The sequence below is a fragment of the Apostichopus japonicus genome, chromosome 21, assembly GCF_037975245.1.
Source record: "Apostichopus japonicus isolate 1M-3 chromosome 21, ASM3797524v1, whole genome shotgun sequence".
NCBI classification, from domain to species: Eukaryota; Metazoa; Echinodermata; class Holothuroidea; order Aspidochirotida; family Stichopodidae; genus Apostichopus; species Apostichopus japonicus.
In genome coordinates this window covers 17,271,580-17,291,954 of record NC_092581.1, presented here as the reverse complement: position 1 = coordinate 17,291,954, position 20,375 = coordinate 17,271,580, and the positions used below count along the sequence as shown (strand labels likewise).

The following is a 20,375-nucleotide window of genomic DNA, read 5'->3' as shown; positions in this document are numbered from 1 at the left end:
AATCGCATCCACTATACACAGATTATGTTAACAATAGTACAATCATAATAATTAATGGTGTGATTTAAGTCTTTTAGTCGAAAAATGTTGCAATTTTCTTAATGTTGATGGTATTGTACACCATACATGAGGGCCAGGGTATAATGATTTAAGCACACATCTCAGTGTTACCTTTCTATAATACTTCACCTGCTTTTGATGTGCTTCAGTTATTAGTAAAGCTCTCCACCTATTTACCTCTATTCTTCTCATGACTGCATTCTACTTTACCTGTCATTATTACACCCCCCTCCCACCCCCCTCTTTCTTGCAGAATGCCACACCTGCACTCCGTAGAGTCATTCCCGGGGATGAGGTCCTTCAAGTAAATTATCAAACTGTGGTAAGTTTAACTTTTATGAAGGCACAGCTGCACCTACAGAGGGTGCATTGCAGTATGAAAACATTCAATAGCATAGAGAGGTAGTACAGTAAGCTGAGTTTATCACAGACCAGTTCCACATAGTGTCCAGTAATTACTTTATTGATCATATGCAAAAGATGAATACAAAGAAGCTGTTAAGATTTGATTATATAGTTGTCCATTAAAGCTCCTTTTTGCACCAAAAACAAAAGTGTAATAGAATTATTATATAATAATAGCAGTAAAGAAACATCATTCTGACTAAAATGTGTGACTGAGTTTGTTTCAGACAGAAAAACCTAAAGAACATGTTATTCTGTTGTGGCAGAATGCACTGCAGTACGTCTGTTCAATCTGCATGCTTGAGTTAACATGATTTGGTTCAATTCACAACATAGTTTTCCAGTCAGTGGCACACACCCAAGTTACAATATTAGATTTCAACTTTTGGTTGTATACCGAGGGATAAATTAAGCAGCATTATGAATTTCGCGAGCGTTGTCAAACAATGAGCCTGTGTTTCTGTTTCTGTGATTCCGTATTTATATATTGATTGATTATTAATTCATGTATTAAAGCCTTGTAAAACTATTTCTCCTGGTTGTGTACTGCCATATCTAAAGCCCGGGTCACATCTGCGCGATTCAACACGCGATTCAACTCGCAACTAAAATCACGCGATTTTCGATTCAACTTCGAAATCAACTTTGTGGTCACATACGCGCGACTGTTCAAACAACTACATAATCGATTGTGAAAACAATTGCGAAATGGCAGCTAATATTAATATGAGAAAATTATCTTCTGCATTTTAGACTAAACTTTTAATTCTCAGCTAATATTAAAAGTTGCTTCTGAGAAGTTGCGCTGATTAGGACATTGCTCTATTGCAAATCAACCCAAATCGACGGCGCAACTTTTATTGCGCAACAAGTTGATACCCTTGTCTAACTACGCGATTTAACCTTCAATTGCATTGCGAGTTGAATCGCGTGTTGAATCGCGCAGATGTGACCCGGGCTTAAGCTTTACAATTTCTAAACTGTTGCTTTGGAAATGTGCATAAAGTTGCTAGTCATTATGTTGCCATAAGGGGCTTCAAACTCAGAAAATCATTGCATTGACTACCTTGGAACTATATATTATTATCTGATGGACTTAGAGGAAAATTTAAAGGAAGGTCCTCCTTGATAGACTTGAAATAATGAAATATAAACAGAACGTGACGTTACTTGACCGCGTAGAACGGGAATTACAAGATGACTGTCAGTGATGTTGACTTTGCTTCCTCTTCCTTCTGTGAAGATTCTTCCTTGTTTTCTTGCATTCATCTTGTGCATAAAGGCATATTCATTCATACTTAGTAAAGATTCCTAAATCCTATTGGTCCATTCAGGTCAGCTGACCGTGGTTAATCCTGTGAGTAACGCACGCTAGACCGTTGATTAACCCCTTATTATCATTCAGTTAATGTGGCTCTATCCATGGAATCAAATCCATAAAGTCTTACATTTATCAGGCTAGCAATTCAAGAAACTTTCCTTCTTTCATGAAGATAGCATTAACGAAATGGTGAAAATAATTGAGGAATTAATACTGAAAGTAGAAAGTAGGAATCAGTTCCGTGAACAATTAGTAGTTTCACAGTCCCAGCTGTCCTTTAACCGTTCGTTGTGCTATTCATGTTTCTAGCTGGCGTTTCCTGACTTTCAGAAAGATTGGTTTGAAAAGTGATGGATAGGCACAACTAACAAGATAATATAAATATACATAACGGTGAAGTGTTGTTACTATTTGTCGTATAAACGAAATATAGGATATACGAAGTGCGAGTATATATGTACTGTTTGATAGGGGGTACGAATTGATACTTGATGTATGTGATATCATAAGTGATTGGTAAATACCTTGATACTATACCTGAAGTGCAAGTTATGTATTGATACTTGGAAGTATCTGACATCAGAAGTGATGATACTATCTGGACATATATTGATACTCTATCTGAAGTGTGAGTTATGTATTGTTGGGTAGTTATTATGTATTGATACTTGGAAGTATCTGACATGGGAAGTGTTCAGACTTCCTGCTTATAAATTGATACTATACTTGAAGTGTTTGTGCTACAGTACCATACTATTTTGTTTTTTGGGTATTTTTGTTGCCCACGCCTATGTACTAATAGGTTGGATGGGAACACAAGAAAGTCATTCAGGCCTTAATAGCTAATCCGATAGAGGTCGTGCTCACCTTGAAGAAACGGCCGAAAAACCTGAACCAAGCTGGGCAGTTGGTGAGACCTAGCGGTCATACCTTCCAGACTGGAGGACTAGCATCGTTGCCACGGAGAAAGCATTCCAACAACAGTCTGAAACCCCCGGCAACCAAAGACGATTTGTACCTAAAGACTTTGGAGACACAGAGTGAAAGGTGTGTAAAAATATATTGGATATACATGTTGATGATATCTCAGTGTCTTTGTTAAAAAGGTAGCAACTTTTATCAGCTCTTAAAGGCATTGAAGACTCGCCCCAAACCAAGTGTCGCCATCTGAAAAAGTTAACTTTCCGTTGCTTGCAAGTGAAGTTTTCTGCTCGTTGCTACAAAATGCAGAGAGAAATGAAACGTGAAAATGAACGTGATACCTTGTTGTCTATAGCTGGACCTGAGATGTCCATCGCTGTATCGTTTGTACACTGTGCTGTGGGTATGGACCGTGCGTATATTTTCTGGGATCGATGGTGGTGTCTAACACTTCATTTACACCTCATTCGAAACTAGGTCAGATTACCGGCATTAGACGTTTCTTTTTGCGGGAGTCTTCACACCCTTTAAACTCTTTAAATTATGTTGTGAAGTTTCTATACATGTGTGATTGAACTCTATCGAAAAGATTATGTAGGTGATGCAGAAATGAACTGTATAAGGAAACAATTGTCTGTAGAGTAGAAACGTGCGAAATCACGGATGATCGTTTAGCTTCAAAAAATGGTTGAAAACTATGAAAGACACAGATTGAGCCAGAGCTTATGGAATATGATGGATATTAATCCTGTTATTTCACAACTCTATTAAAAGCAGGTGAAAATAGAGAGTTGATCTTTTACATTAAAGATAACCAATACTATTGATGATTGTATGTAACCATATTTTCCTTTTTTCAGTCTGTATCTTGATTACTTAATTTTATTAATCAGGTGTTTTATTGTTTTAGAATTAATTAAATGCTTCATTGCTACTAGTACATAAGAAAGACATTCTTACTTTAGTCATGATTGATCTAAGAAAGATGTGACTGACTATTAATTGATTATACTAAATTATTGTAGCTTATCGTTGCAGTGCTTTTACATTGATTTCAGGGTTTGCTTGGGTTAAAATCCAAAGTATTTAAGAGACCCCTGACGTTAAGAAATGAGGGTATTAAAATATTAACAGCTCTTATCGAGTGTTTCGTGACTGCATGTCGCCCTCCTTCCCTTGTAAACCCTCGTTCTACTTTTTTAAGCGAATGAAAAGTGAGTTTTTAATTGTGGTTGCATCGTTCTCTGCATGTCTCAAATAAACAGTGAAACAAAGACACCGCCATTGCAAACCCAACAGTCTCATTCTGACTCAGAACCCCCCGAGCCGCAGAACAAATTATTGAGATTGCACAGATGTCCTACTATGGGAGAAGCCGTTCTACGGCGGCCAACAGCGAAAAAGTCAAAGGAATCGTCCGGCGAAAGTAGACCGAGGTCCCTGCCTCTGGACACCTTACATCTGGATAACATATCAAGTGAAGATTGTAAGTCAATATGAAGTTGCAAAATGTCAGAAACTTGTTGTATGGCAGACATGTTATAGCAATATTAACCCCCACATACATAGCTGTATATAAATATATATATATATGTATATATATACATGAATATTTACATGTATGTATGCTGTTTACAATTTTTAGCATAAAATTAACACTAGGTGCAATTAATACCAAATTAGATATTAATAATGTTGTTTAACTATGCCATGGAAACAAGTCTTCCTGTAATCTATTTATTCTAATTGTTTGATTTGTTGTTGGCCTGCGATGTATTATCATGAAGTCTTCAGTAGTAATTATAATACTTGTTATTCAATTTGAGATGATTTGTTTGCTTAGTGGTTTTCTGCCCATGAACAACTTCCTCTTGTAAATGATGCATTTGTAATTATGAGTAATACTTGTCATGTATGACAGATTTATGACAAGTCTTTTCTCCTTTGCCAACCAAGAACATTTGATCTGATGGCAATTTTCTCACTCTAATTTGTTTGTTAAAAGGTAGATTATGTATGAAAGATTTATGACTATGAGTATGTTTGTATCAAGATTGTTAACGCTTTACATAAAAGTTGTTATTTTCTGATCACACATTCAGCCTCTGAAGAAGATCCTGCTAGGATCAAAATGTCAGGCCCACTTACTTTTACACTTTCTCTTACAGAGGCTCTTTAGTGTATAAGCAAATTGCCTTTTGTTTTGTTTTCTTTTGATTTTCACCACAACAGTTGTTGATTAGGCTAGCCCTTGTGTGCCTAGCATGTAGGCTGTGGCCTTTTATTACGTGATACCGGACATGAATCACTTATGCCTTGCCACAAACATTTATACACCAGTTGAAATTCTAGCTGCGGTGAGGTGTGCAAAGGCTTTTTATATCATAGCAATTACAGACTATTGTCTTCACACTTTGTTACAATGTGTAACAATTTGTGATTGCATCATGTTTTTTAATTTTCAGAAATTCCCTAAGCCGCAATTGTGACATTGAAGGAAGTTGATGACAAATGAGGTCATTGAATTAAAAGTTGGTGAAAAGGGAACCAGTCAATTTGAAATTGCTTAAAAGTTATTGGAACTTATGTTACCTATTTTGTTGTAGTGAGACACTGGTTGGAGAGACAGGCAAAGGAATCTGAACCACACGGTCATTCGGCTGAACAACTCTCTCCACGCGAAACACCAAAATTGAAGAAGACTGTGAGAATTCAGCTGGATTTGAATGGTAACAGCACTGAGAAGAGTGAGAAGAAGAAGCCTGACAAGGGAGAGTGGTTCTACTCAGAAACCGAAATCTCCCTCAAACTACCGCAGAAAACTACGGTAGCCAAAGAGGACGATATGGCCGGAAATGAAGAGACGGCTAAGAGGGATGTGGAAGAGGTCGGGAGCGACGCAAGTCCAAAGAGAGACAGCAGACGATCACGGCCGGAAAGAGTTTCATCGGGGAGTCGGAAAGATGTTTCGAATGAGAAAGGAGAATCTAATGCCACTGTTGTTAATAGAAAGGATTTGACTAACGTCAGGGACAAATCAAAGACCAGCTCTGGGTCCTCCTCAGAGGGCTTCATTATCTGGGAGGAAGTGGAGGATGAAAAGCCACCTAGTAAAACGCCATCACCAGAGAAAGTGACTCCCGCGGTAGGATATCAAGAAAGGGCCATCGACGTTCCCGAAGACTTTGTGGCACAACCAAAGTACAGAATAAATCCAAGTTACCAGGATACTAAGGTGGGGTTGGTTTTTAGGAATACCTTCTTGCTTCTAGGTCCACTTTTAATTTAGTTTCCTCTTGACACTGAACCTAAGGTACCAAGTAGGACATGAAAAGTCTTTTTGTCAAACACGTTGGTGAATAAATGTACACTTATCGTTTTGTTTTGATTGTGGTTGGTTGCATCATCGAACGTTACCCCTTTCACCCATGAGTCATGAGTTAAGTGATGATATGTTATACTTTATGTATGTGGCTGTGTGATGTATACCTGTTTTGGTAACGTTGCGGTCAATCCACGCCCTTGTGTAACTACCAATTAACATTGCTGGGGGGCATGGCTGGTTAGCTGGAAAACTTGGAAAGGTACTTTAAGCAACATCACAGTAGTTCTGAGTGTATATGTGAACTGCAAAACATCCATATATATATATATATATACATTGTAAGACTGTAAGAATTTGTTATTTTTCCATGGTCATTTTGGATGGGTAAAAATCATTCTAAAGCCTTCAATTCTCAACTTTACCAAACATAATTTGTTCAGTGGCACAATCCTGAGCAGTTATCTAGATTTCAAGAATATCAGTCTTAAGCCTTTTAGTGTTCATCAATCTCTAAGGTGACATTTGGTTCTCCAAGCTAATTCTCTGAGTCTAATTCATATCTTACCTTAACTGTTTCAGGTGGTAAGGAGGTCTCCTAAAGTAAGGAAAGCCCGCAAAAAGGCCCGTATAAGTCGAAGAATCACCTGTGTGGATCTTGGGCCTGGTTCATGTGAAGGATGGTTGAACAAGAGAAATGATGGACTCAAAAAATCCTGGGTGAAGATGTTCTTCAAGTTGAAGGAATTTGTTCTTTATTATTACAAGAGCACAGAGGTAAGAGGTCAACAGTATTGGACGTTTTTTTGAATTTATTGGTTCACATTACTTAGTGTTACTGTAGTGGATCCATTGGTCACATCACCTAGTGTTACCATAGTGGATCCATTGGTTCACATCACCTAGTGTTACCATAGTGGGTCCATTGGTTACCATCATCTAGTGTTATCATTGTGGATCCATTGGTTCACATCACCTAGTGTTATCATAGTGGGTCCATTGGTTCACATCACCTATTGTTACCATAGTGGATCCATTGGTTCACATCACCTAGTGTTATCATAGTGGATCCATTGGTTCACATCACCTAGTGTTACCATAGTGGATCCATTGGTCACATCACCTATTGTTATCATAGTGGATCCATTGGTTCACATCACCTAGTGTTATCATTGTGGATCCATTGGTTCACATCACCTAGTGTTATCATAGTGGATCCATTGGTTCACATCACCTAGTGTTATCATAGTGGGTCCATTGGTTCACATCACCTAGTGTTATCATAGTGGATCCATTGGTTCACATCACCTAGTGTTATCATAGTGGGTCCATTGGTTCACATCACCTAGTGTTATCATTGTGGATCCATTGGTCACATCACCTAGTGTTACCATAGTGGATCCATTGGTCACATCACCTAGTGTTATCATTGTGGATCCATTGGTCACATCACCTAGTATTATCATAGTGGATCCATTGGTTACCATCATCTAGTGTTATCATTGTGGATCCATTGGTTACCATCATCTAGTGTTATCATAGTGGGTCCATTGGTTCACATCACCTATTGTTACCATAGTGGGTCCATTGGTTACCATCATCTAGTGTTATCATTGTGGATCCATTGGTTCACATCACCTAGTGTTATCATAGTGGGTCCATTGGTTCACATCACCTATTGTTACCATAGTGGATCCATTGGTTCACATCACCTAGTGTTATCATAGTGGATCCATTGGTTCACATCATCTAGTGTTATCATTGTGGATCCATTGGTCACATCACATAGTGTTATCATTGTGGATCCATTGGTCACATCACCTAGTGTTATCATAGTGGGTCCATTGGTTCACATCACCTAGTGTTATCATTGTGGATCCATTGGTCACATCACCTAGTGTTACCATAGTGGATCCATTGGTCACATCACCTAGTGTTATCATTGTGGATCCATTGGTCACATCACCTAGTATTATCATAGTGGATCCATTGGTTACCATCATCTAGTGTTATCATTGTGGATCCATTGGTTACCATCATCTAGTGTTATCATAGTGGGTCCATTGGTTCACATCACCTAGTGTTACCATAGTGGGTCCATTGGTTACCATCATCTAGTGTTATCATTGTGGATCCATTGGTTCACATCACCTAGTGTTATCATAGTGGGTCCATTGGTTCACATCACCTATTGTTACCATAGTGGATCCATTGGTTCACATCACCTAGTGTTATCATTGTGGATCCATTGGTTCACATCATCTAGTGTTATCATTGTGGATCCATTGGTCACATCACATAGTGTTATCATTGTGGATCCATTGGTCACATCACCTAGTGTTATCATAGTGGGTCCATTGGTTCACATCACCTAGTGTTATCATAGTTGATCCATTGGTTCACATCACCTATTGTTATCATAGTGGATCCATTGGTTCACATCACCTAGTGTTATCATAGTGGATCCATTGGTTCACATCACCTATTGTTATCATAGTGGATCCATTGGTTCACATCACCTAGTGTTATCATAGTGGATCCATTGGTTCACATCACCTAGAGTTATCATAGTGGGTTCATTGGTTCACATCACCTAGTGTTATCATAGTGGGTCCATTGGTTCACATCACCTAGTGTTCTGTAGTGGATCCATTGGTTCACATCACCTAGTGTTACCATAGTGGATCCATTGGTTCACATCACCTATTGTTATCATAGTGGATCCATTGGTTCACATCACCTAGTGTTATCATAGTGGATCCATTGGTTCACATCACCTATTGTTATCATAGTGGATCCATTGGTTACCATCATCTAGTGTTATCATTGTGGATCCATTGGTTCACATCACCTAGTGTTATCATAGTGGATCCATTGGTTCACATCACCTATTGTTATCATAGTGGATCCATTGGTTCACATCACCTAGTGTTATCATAGTGGATCCATTGGTTCACATCACCTAGTGTTATCATTGTGGGTTCATTGGTTCACATCACCTAGTGTTATCATAGTGGATCCATTGGTTCACATCACCTAGTGTTATCATAGTGGATCCATTGGTTCACATCACCTAGTGTTATCATAGTGGATCCATTGGTTCACATAACCTAGTGTTATCATAGTGGATCCATTGGTTCACATCACCTAGTGTTATCATAGTGGATCCATTGGTTCACATCACCTAGTGTTATCATAGTGGATCCATTGGTTCACATCACCTAGTGTTCAACCATAGTGGATCCATTGGTTCACATCACCTAGTGTTATCATTGTGGGTCCATTGGTTCACATCACCTAGTGTTATCATAGTGGGTCCATTGGTTCACATCACCTAGTGTTACTGTAGTGGGTCCATTGGTTCACATCATCTAGTGTTATTGTAACACTATTCACTATTAGTAACACATTCTACCAAGGGCGGCGGAAGCACTTTTAATCTGGGGGGGCACCGACATCAAAGGGCACCTTGCAGAAATTCGATTGGACTGATGCAGCCTTATATTTAGTACCCTTTATAACTCTTATTGTATTATCTTATTTGCGTATACACATCACTACATTAACACCCCCCCCCCCCCTTTGAAGGAAAATATGCATACTAGCACTGCACTATAGATCCAATGTGCAAATTGGGAAACAAGGAACAAGTTTTCTTTTGATACAAAATGAGGTGAAATCATGCTAGTTGCTAAATGTAGGAATCTTCCGAATTAGAGTTTATTTCTTGTTAATATCTTTACAAATTGTTTTCCATTCGAAATAGCTTTGAGTTTGACCCACAGAAATTCATTAAAAGTCAGGGGCGTAGCCAGGATTTGCAAAGTTGTATGCACGACTTTCTGAGCGGAGCGCCACCATGGGTTGGCGCGGAGCGTACAAGAAAATTTTTGGTTTTACAAACCCCTCAGATGGCCCGAAACGGCCCTTCCCGAGTGTTCATTCTGGTTCCCTGGCCTCTTGCTAACTTGAGACACCTCAATTTTTATGTAGAAAAAGGGCACAATTTTAACCTGAGGAAAAGTGGGGGGGCACGTGCCCCCTGTGCCCCCCGGTTCCGCTGCCCTTGCATTCTACTGAATTGGTGATTTGTTTTAATTTTTCAGGCAGAGAAGGCCAAAGGAGTGATATGTCTTCCTGGTTACAATATTCAGAAATCAGATAAGAAGAAATGGTAAGATATTCTGTTCATGTAAAGTTGGTTTAAAGAGATTTGCTGGGTGAAACTAACACTTCTTGGGATGCAAACTGGGATGAACTTAGGACTTCTCCAGATAGGTTGCTGAAAATAAAGTTATATGTATGTGTGTGCTGTGCTATCCTATATAGCATATGTGATATGTGGTAAATTAAATGATACAGAATAGCTATATTACCATATTACGGATTCATACTCATTCTCCTACACCTATGTTGTTCTTAGCTTTGGATCAGTACTGTATGAGTTTATCGCATCGGAGTCTGGAAAAGAATGTCTATTTAGAAGGAATCTGATTGGCTAATTTGAATTCATTCTTTTGTTTTGATTTTACTATCAGGGCTTTCATGATATCACATTAGAGTCTGGATAAGAGTGTCTATTCAGAAGGAATCTAATTGGCTAATTTGAATTCATTCTTTTGTTTTGATTTTACTATTAGGGCTCTCAAGATATCACATAAGAATCTGGATAAGGATGTCTATTTAGAAGGAATCTGATTGGCTAATTTGAATTCATTCTTTTGTTTTGATTTCACTATCAGGGCTATCAAGATATCACATAGGAATCTGGATAAGGATGTCTATTTAGAAGCAGAGAAGGAGTCTGATTGGCAGAAATGGATGGAACATCTTCAACTGGCAGCTATTTTATTCAAGAACGAAGAAAAAGTTAGAAATTCCATGGTATTTTCAGATAATATGAGTATGCTGTCCACTGTTATGGAAGGTAAGGTTACACTGTATGGTTCTCAGACACTACTTTAACACTGCTGGCTGTAGTATTTAAATGCTTAAGAAACACCAGAATGATTGAGCCAGACTTAATAGTATCGTTGACTGGTGAATAGTTCTGATGCATTGGAGTGTTAGCTCAGTTGACTAGTATTGACTGGTAACTAATATTATTGGCTAGTGTTGGCTGGTTAGTAGCACTGTTGACTAGTGTTGACTGGTTATTAGCAGTGTTGACTGGTTACAGTACTGTTGAACAAGTATCTACTGTTAAATGGTAGTGTATAGAATGGTTGTCAGGTAATACAACAATTAATATAAAATATAGGAAATTGTTGACAGGTTTTAAAAAGCAACTATTGTTGTTAAATATTGACTTTTCTAAAGTAATGCTGGTAAGTGTTACCCTGGTATAAGTCCTTTTGACAAGTTTTAATTGGTAAATATTACCATTGAAGTGTTGAAAAATGGTAAATAATGTTGGAGACCTCTTCTCCCTGTATGCTAGTTACCCCCTCTCCTCTTACGCTAGTTACCTCCTCTCCCTGTAATCTAGTTACCTCTCTCCTTTGCTAGTTACATTCTTTCCCCCTCTGCTTGTTACCTCCTCACCCTGCATGCTAGTAATAACCTCCTCTCCCTGTATTCTAGTAACCTCCTCACCCTGTATTCTAGTAACCTCCTCTCCCTGTATTCTAGTTACCTCCTCTCCCTGTATTCTAGTTACCTCCTCTCCCTGTATGCTAGAAACCTCCTCTCCCTTTATTCGAGTTACCTCCTCTCCCTGTATTCTAGTTACCTCCTCTCCCTGTATGCTAGAAACCTCCTCTCCCTTTATTCGAGTTACCTCCTCTCCCTGTATTCTAGTTACCTCCTCTCCCTGTATGCTAGTTACCTCCTCTCCCTGTATTCTAGTTACCTCCTCTCCCTGTATTCTAGTAACCTCCTCTCCCTTTATTCGAGTTACCTCCTCTCCCTGTATTCTAGTTACCTCCTCTCCCTGTATTCTAGTTACCTCCTCTCCCTGTATTCTAGTTACCTCCTCTCCCTGTATGCTAGTTACCTCCTCTCCCTGTATTCTAGTTACCTCCTCTCCCTGTATGCTAGTTACCTCCTCTCCCTGTATGCTAGTTACCTCCTCTCCCTGTATGTTAGTTACCTCCTCTCCCTGTATGCTAGTTACCTCCTCTCCCTGTATGCTAGTTACCTCCTCTCCCTGTGCTGTGCTGTGGAGTTGGAACTTTTTGGAGCCGGAAATGGATATACACTCCTGCATTGTAAATCCCTATACACTCAAAAGAGAAGTCTTCTATGTTCCTTGTCTCTGAGAGTTCACTAAACTAAAGTCTATAGAATGCTCTGCAAGACTGATATCAGACCTAGTATTTGGTCTTTTAATAAATGTTTTGTACTTTTTCATGATAAAGCCTCAAATAAGAGATTTTTTTTTCGTTTTTTTTTCTTTTGTAGATATTACAGGTTATCATAGTGAGAGTGATGATGCGGACAGCCCAGTACCGCAGCGATCTCCCAGACATAGAGAAATACAGGGAGAAAGTAACATCATTATTAACGTTGAAAGTGAGTCCTTTACACCCACCAACTAAAGGCATTGAACACTCGCCGCAAACCGCATGCCACCCGGTGAAAAAGTTAACTTTCCATTGCTTGCAAGTGAAATTTTTCTCTTGTCGCTACAAAATGCAAACAGTAATGACATGTGATACCTTGTTATCTTTAGCTGGACCTGATATGTCCATCGCTGTATCGTTTGTACACTGTGCTGTGGGTATTGACCACAGCTACACTTTTGTTACACCTCATTCGAAGCTAGGTCAGATTACCGGCATTAGACGTTTCTTTTTGCGCGAGTCTTCACACCCTTTGAGGGGCCACAATGCTCTTCATTTTGTATCAGATAATAATCACTAGTCGTATGAATAGTGTCATGGTAATGAGAACGGCTAAAAACTTCTTCACTTTTTTATCTATTTGCTAATTTCCTTCGAAACACCAAAGTATTTACGATGCTTTGTTATGCTTTGAATGCTATGCTATGTTATGCTTTGAGCGAAAAACCCAACAGTACTATCACCATATTTTAGCCTAATGTTAAGTTTTGTACGTAAAGTAATGCACAACTGTGCCATTTGTATGTTAGGCAATCGAAACTGCAAGGCTGCATGGCTATATTAACAACTAGTATCACCACAGTTGCTTTCTAAAAACAAACACATGCAATGTTTTTACCCCTTTGTTGTCATGTAGTCACCTGTGGAAATTTTTTGTTTCCCCGGGGGTGTTCCTCTCTATGTTAGGCTACAAGCCTATTCCGTGCAATGCCCCGTCAAACAAATTATCCCAGTATGTTCTTTGTGTGATTGCAGAATTCTGTTGAGCATTTCCATGAGTATATTTTACCCATAAAAGTTCAAGAACTCAGCAATAGGATATTATTTTGCAAGAAAGTTCTCAATTATTGGCACTGCACTTATTTGACTTGAAACTAAGCCTTGTCCATGAATGATCCCATCCAAACTGTTCTCTCCATATATTCTGCAGCTTTCAGGCTAATGGTTCACTGGTCAATGGTAATTTTGAGAAAACTTTGAAAATTTGCAAAAACTTCAACGAAATCCACCAGTTATAATTAAACAATCACATGTTTAGCTTGATTCTGTCAAGTGTGGGAAGGTTCCCGGGGTAGGGTTTAGACTCTTTCAATCAAATTTGATATGGGATGGTTCTATTTCTAAGATTGATGACAAACTACAAAAGGTCAAATTTTGTGGCAACGAAGCAGTACAGTAATACATACGTCATGTGGTAGACATTGTAATGGATCAAAGTATGTTGGTTGGGCAAGAATAGTAAAATATTTGGATAAGAAGAATCACCAAATGAACTGCTAGGATTTTTTTTTTTTTAATTGTTTTTTTTAACGGTGGATGCAGTAGCTGTTTTGATCTCCTTCAGATACTGCAAACAATTTATCCTAAAAATGAAAGAAAAAAATATGAAACGATCAGAGATGGTTTTTGTCCTTGTCCAATTTTTTAAGTGGGAATGGGGAAAAAGGATTTTTTAAGAGGTTTCATTTATATTTAATAAAAAGTTGTCAAATTGACAACTGACATCTACCATGTACATTTTCATAGATTTCGACGAAGAGCCCGATGAATTTGCGCAGCAGATTTGTGAAATCGCCCCCGAGGCATCAGTGTTTGGAAAAACGTCTTTAGCGAGGAGAAGCACGAGGCGGAACCGCTGGCAAAATGCTCGCAAGATCTACAAGATGCAGACAGAGTACCACCCAAACCAGAGCATTAACGAGAAACTCATCAGCAAGCATGTCTTGCACCGAACTATTGAGGTAAAGTTTTATGGTCTGAAATAAAAACATAATACTGTTCATTTACAACCGAGAGAATACACCCCCTCCCCCCCAAAAAAAAAAAAAAAATATGTTTTAGGGTTACCGCAGAGATTAACCCAAAAGGAAGTTGGAAGATTTTTTTGGAAACTAACATGTTCCTCGAGATTTGAGCATTTTGGTCGAGGTTAGTGCAAGGGTGTAATGAGATGACAAGAACGAGGTAATTCATGTGTACCAAAATGAATGGACGACATTACATAACCCCTCCTTGGCAGAGGTACTGCTGGAGTATGATCACAGGACAATGAAGTACTCCTTCACTTGCAGAGGTATTGCCTGATTTTGAGAACAGCCAACGGCATCATAAGGTTGTCAACTCTGTACCCAAAATGGCAGATCATGATGTGGGAGAGACTGGCAGGGGAACCAGATATCTGTGACCTGAGTTTCAAATATATATGTTTCTTATTTTTAAATTTTATGTGAATAGAACCACATTGTTTTTTTGCCCTTGCCCTCCCCCCACCTCTTCCCCACTCTCACCTTACCCACTGCCTCACATCCCCACTGCCCTCCTAGTCCCCTCTTCTCCCACTTCCTTCTGCCCTTCCTTTTCCCACTTCCACCCCTTTCCCACTGCCTCTACCTTCCCACCCCGGCCCCCCCTTCCCCGCCATCACCTCAGATGCTCATTTCTGGCTTTACAATGTGTGTATGCTATTAAAAGACATCTGCTTGTATTTTTTTTTTACTTTTTATCTTTGAAGTCTAAGAAGAAAGATGTGGATGAGCTGGATAAGCTCCTGGCACAGAAGATCAACTCCCAAACCTTTCACACATGGCAAAGGGACCATCCTAATCTCTTGCAGGAGATCAAACGGACCAAACTCCATTCACAGGATGCAAGAGACTTCAGCTCTGATGAAGAAGGGAGCGTGGTCTCAAACAATTCAGATTTGGGAGCTGTAGGAATGTCGCCCTCTACATCAAGAAAAAGCGCAAACAGTCCAGTCAAGGGCGCTAGAGGCAGCGACAAAGAGAAAAAAACGAAGGAGGAGGGAGAAAGGGAGAGGCGGAGAATCAGAACCGAGAGTGAAGGGTCAGAAACAAGTGTATGAAATAATAGTTGCTACCATGGCAACGTCAAGGATAACGTGGAAGTTTTATCAGGATTTTATGGACCACTGGTTGGAACGAACATGTGAGAGAATGCTTAATGTTCATAGAAAATAGTTCTTGAGCTGTTGCGTTGCAACAAACTTTCAACTCCCATCACAGCCAAGAGCTAAATGAAGACTATATGAAAATGATTTCACATATGAGATTTGCTCATATGAACTGGTTGAGAGGAAAACCATTTGTTTTACATCTTAATTTCAAGTGTTACTTTAAAACAGTCTTATTCAGTCCGGTGCTTTTAAAGACAATTGGGGAATTATCATTTTATAAAATGTTATCTCGTGGCTTTCTGGTCTGGGTAGAATCAAATTGACCTTGATCAAGTAAGTGTTGGCAGCTGAAACATTACTGTGGTTTTTATAGATGGATGTTAACATCACTAAGACAGGGTATATAACAGTTGAAAGAGATTCTTGTCATCTTTAAACCTTCTTCTATGCAAAGTACTAGATTACATACAGCCTTTAGACATATTATGCCAGTGTGACCCCCACCCCCCCACCCCACGTGTGATTTGTTCTTAATACTTTGTAGACTAGTCAATATCTGTATTGCATTGTATAGTCAACATCTTGACTCATTACAGTGTAGCATAGTCACACCTGTGTTGTGTACAGTGTAGCATAGTCAACACCCATGTTATATGCTTTGCAGCAATGTTAACACCTGTTTACTGTAGCATATTAAACATCTTGACCCAGTACAGTGTAGCATAGTCCACACCTGTGTCGTGTACAGTGTAGCACAGTCCACAACAGTGTTGTGTACAGTGTAGCACAGTCAATTAACACCCATGCTATGTGTTTTGCAGCATAGTTAACACCTATGTTGTGTACAGTGTAGCACAGTCCACACCTGTGTTGTGTACAGTGTAGCACAGTCCTTACCAGTGTTGTGTACAGTGCAGCATAGTCAACACCCATGCTAACACCTATGTTGTGTACAGTGTAGCATCGTTTACACCTATGTTGTGTACAGTGTACCACAGTCAACACCTGTGTTCTGCACTGTGAACTATACCACATAGAATTAAATCGTGGGAAAATATGCAGACAGTATCAACATTAAAATTGAATCTATTGCACCTACGTTATTGTCTGTATGTTGTCCGTTTATTGTGTGTAATGTTTCATAGTAATGGTCAGTTTAGGAGAGTTGGAATGCCTTTAAATGTTTATATATATATGTATATATATGTACACACCCACACACAGTGCTGTGTGTGGGACCAGACATGTCTGTCACTGAAGCTTTAAGACTAGATAAGTGTTGTAAATAATACTGAGTTGAAGTTCCTTCAACTCAACTCTCATTTCTACTTGCCTATTCAACTCTCTTTTAGCGTTTTTATCTTCCTATGATATTTTTTTAAAAGCTGTAAGAAAACATCTGCCATAGTTCTATTCAGGTTTGAAATCAGAGGTGATAACATCAAAGTTTTCACCAAACTGAAATGTCTCTTGAGATAAGATTTCAGACCCTGCTGCAAGTTTCATTTCATATTTTATCTCGTTGAAAGTGTTTGATTGGCCCATCTGAGCAGAACCAAACTAACATGTAAATGTATGTACTTTGTCCCTTTTTTATTTGCATTTATGTAATATCAAAAAGTTGTTTATATTGTTTTCCACTTTACTTTTCCACACAGAAGTGTGTTAATTTGATATTTTGTATCCAGTTATTAATACTAGACAAGTCAAACACAGCCACATCATTCCACAGCATATCTAGCTGTTGTACTTACTCTGTGTATTCAACAAGTCAGTGTAAACAAAGGGATACAGCTATATTAAAAGATGTTTCTAGGTCAGTATGGCATGTCATAAATAGGCATTTTATTAGTGATAAAAATGTATTTATATTTTGAATATGCAACTCTAGCCAATGAAAGCACTTCATGCCAATAGAAGTTTCAGTAGACAATAGCACAAACTTTTTATTTTTAAGATATTTTGTTGTTTTGTAGGGTAAACAGTTTCTGGTCATGATAAAATGTGACAATTAAGTTGTTAAAAGAGTGTGTTACGTAAGCAAACCTTATTTTAAGATATTTAGTTGTTTTGTATGTTAAACAATTTCTGGTCATGGTTAAATATGTGCTAATTAATTCGTCTGGTGAAAGGTAAATATATATTGTGTAACATTGAAATATATTGAACTAAAGGTCAGATGTTTGCAACAGTAAATTATATTTTAAAATTGTTTTATTAATAAAGCATTATCATAATCTATGCATAGAATGCATGTAGACCTGCAGAGAGACAGATTTTTGTGCTTTATTTGTTAGAAATTTTTAGGACAAGTTTTAATATGCATTAAGTACAATCTTCATATGAAATGTTTAATAGCAAATTTGATTGGAAGGATTTTTTTCCAAACCATATTACTTGAAGCTCTTAACTTGAAACCAGAAAAGAGTTCTTTCAAGCTTGGGGAGTCACCCAAATATTGAAAGTGACTTAGTCTGCTACTATGTTTCAGAGTTGAGTTCAGGAGTCCCTTCCCTTTAATTAAAGTCGATTTGAGTCATTGCCAGCATCTCTGCCGACTCCAGTCATTGTGTTATCTCTAAGTTGGAAAACTTCACGATCTTCTTGGAGTTACTTAAAGGGTGTGAATACTCGCGCAAAAAGAAACGGTTAATGCCGGTAATCTGGCCTAGTTTTGAATGAGGTGTAACAGAAGTTTTAGACACCGCCATCGATCCCAGAAAATACGCACACAGCTTGCTACCTTCGGTAATTAGACACTAGTGTACAGTCAGTACATACAGCTGCAGTCAATACCCACAGCACAGTGTTCAAACGATACAGTGATGGACACCTCAGGTCCAGCTAAAGACAACAAGGTATCACGTTTCATTACTGTCTGCATTTTGTAGCGACAAGCAGAAAACTTCACTTGCAAGCAACGGAAAGTTAACTTTTTCAGATGGCCGCACGCGGTTTGGGGCGAGTCTTCAATGCCTTTAAAGTCGATATAAATCATTGCCAGTATCTCTGCAGACTCGAGTCATTGTGTCATCGCTATGTTGGAAAACTTCACAATCTTCTTGGAGTTACTTAAAACTTTAGTGGCCTGTGTCATGGTTTGTTTACAATGCTGCAACTTTGACTTGGCAAGTTGAACCCATGCCATACTAGCATAGTTAGCTCCAGTCAGCCTGAAACACTGCCATTTTTGGTTACGATGCCAAAAGCTCAGTAACCTTTGCGATCGTGCAGGCATGTGTATGTATCTGTGTGTGTATGTATGTAACGGCTAAATTGTAGACATGATATCTCAACAAACACAAGTTGAATCAATGTCATACTGGTGGTAGGTAGATGCCCTAAAATGAGTAGATTTGCCCTATTGGTTTTGGTTCCCATCTCATGAATATTAATGAGTGGGCAGGGCTTACCATAAAATTTCTTAAAATGTTGATATCTCTGCAACCGTATGTCCGATTAGTGCATACTTGGTATGTAACTACATAATAAGTACATGTTCTTTATAACAACAAATTTTTACCTCTTTAATATTCATGGTGGGCGGGCTTTTTGAGAAATCTTCAAAAACAGCTTGTAAACGTATCTCAACTACCACAAGATGAATCAATGTCATACTTGTTTAGGTATATGCCCTGTGATTAATGGAGTGTTGTTGGTTCCCATCCATGAATACTAATATATGGACGGCTTTAAAGAAAATTTGGTTCAAACTGGTATGGTGCTGTTGGTACATAATAAGCACATTTTCATTACATTCCCAACTTTGTGTCATTAATATTCATCAAATTGCAAGAAATGGCTTTTAAACACAATTAGACAAGAACCAAATGTTCCATGGTTTTCATCCTTGACATATTAGGTTTGTCACACTACATTCATACAATCAACCAGGTTGTTATTTGTGTGCATATCATGAATATTAATCAGTGAAAATACATTCTTAATCATATATCTCTGAAATAATATGTCTAACTAGCTTTTTTGAAGTTCTTGGATAATACAATGTAAGTATATAGATATATGCTTATGCAATTGTAAAATTTGACCTCACTAATATTCATGCATGTATCTGTTTTTATACGATCTCACTAAATATATTTTGTCAACATGACAACTGATTCCTGGTTACATTCCTTTATTTGTTGCCGCACTAGTCCCTCTTCATTTTGGTGTACACAAGTTCATAAATATTAACATGTATGGCTTACCAAACTGAATATGTTGTTTGGGCATTGGAACCACTAAAACAATTTCTGGTTACGATTAAACATGACTTGTTGGCAGTGGCGTAGGAAGGTACTTTTGAGTGGGAGGGGCTGAAGACTGATGGCCGGCCTGGGGGAGGGGGTTTCCCCCTCCCCTTTGGATTTTTTTGCATTTCCAGGTGGCCTCAGATGCAATTTGTGGCAATATAGCACACTTCAACATCCACTCCATTTTGTAAACTTAATTTTGTATTTTCACCTGGCCTTAGATGCAATTTGGTGCTCCAAAGGAGATTTTTTTTTCTCATTTAGAAATGAAAAAGGGGTTTTCTGACTTGCGAACCGGGGGGGCGGAATGATACTTCCGCCCCTCCACATTTTTCACTGGGGGGCTGGCGCCCCCCCGGTTCCTACGCCCTTGCTTGTTGGTACTTTCTCAACTTCATGCTGCTTAAAGGTAGAATAAACTGCTGGTGTGAAACCTGAAACAAGCTACTCTTAATTAAGCTATGCAAATGTATCTTCCTATTGTTAGTAGTTGTCATCGACTAGGAAGTTTGAAATCAGCAACTTTAGTCAATCTCTAAGAGCTGGCAGCCAGCAAGTTTGTACATTAACATGTTGATGCATTATGATGTCTTTCTCAATGATATTTGATAGG

General features: G+C 38.6%; 1 protein-coding gene across 3 annotated transcripts in view; it reads left to right on the top strand.

The window, feature by feature from the left end:
- The window catches only part of LOC139963044 (connector enhancer of kinase suppressor of ras 2-like), a 38,569-nt gene extending 18,942 nt beyond the window's left edge, over positions 1-19,627 (top strand). For all 3 annotated transcript variants that reach the window (XM_071963505.1, XM_071963507.1, XM_071963506.1), the window contains 10 exons: positions 314-382; positions 2,589-2,833; positions 3,973-4,193; positions 5,314-5,942; positions 6,612-6,806; positions 10,136-10,203; positions 10,772-10,956; positions 12,432-12,542; positions 14,120-14,334; positions 15,105-19,627. In XM_071963505.1, coding sequence (XP_071819606.1) covers positions 314-382; positions 2,589-2,833; positions 3,973-4,193; positions 5,314-5,942; positions 6,612-6,806; positions 10,136-10,203; positions 10,772-10,956; positions 12,432-12,542; positions 14,120-14,334; positions 15,105-15,455 — 2,289 coding nt within the window. In that variant the 3' untranslated portion in view covers positions 15,456-19,627. The remainder of the gene's footprint in view (positions 1-313; positions 383-2,588; positions 2,834-3,972; positions 4,194-5,313; positions 5,943-6,611; positions 6,807-10,135; positions 10,204-10,771; positions 10,957-12,431; positions 12,543-14,119; positions 14,335-15,104) is intronic.
- The last annotated feature ends 748 nt before the right edge of the window (positions 19,628-20,375 follow it).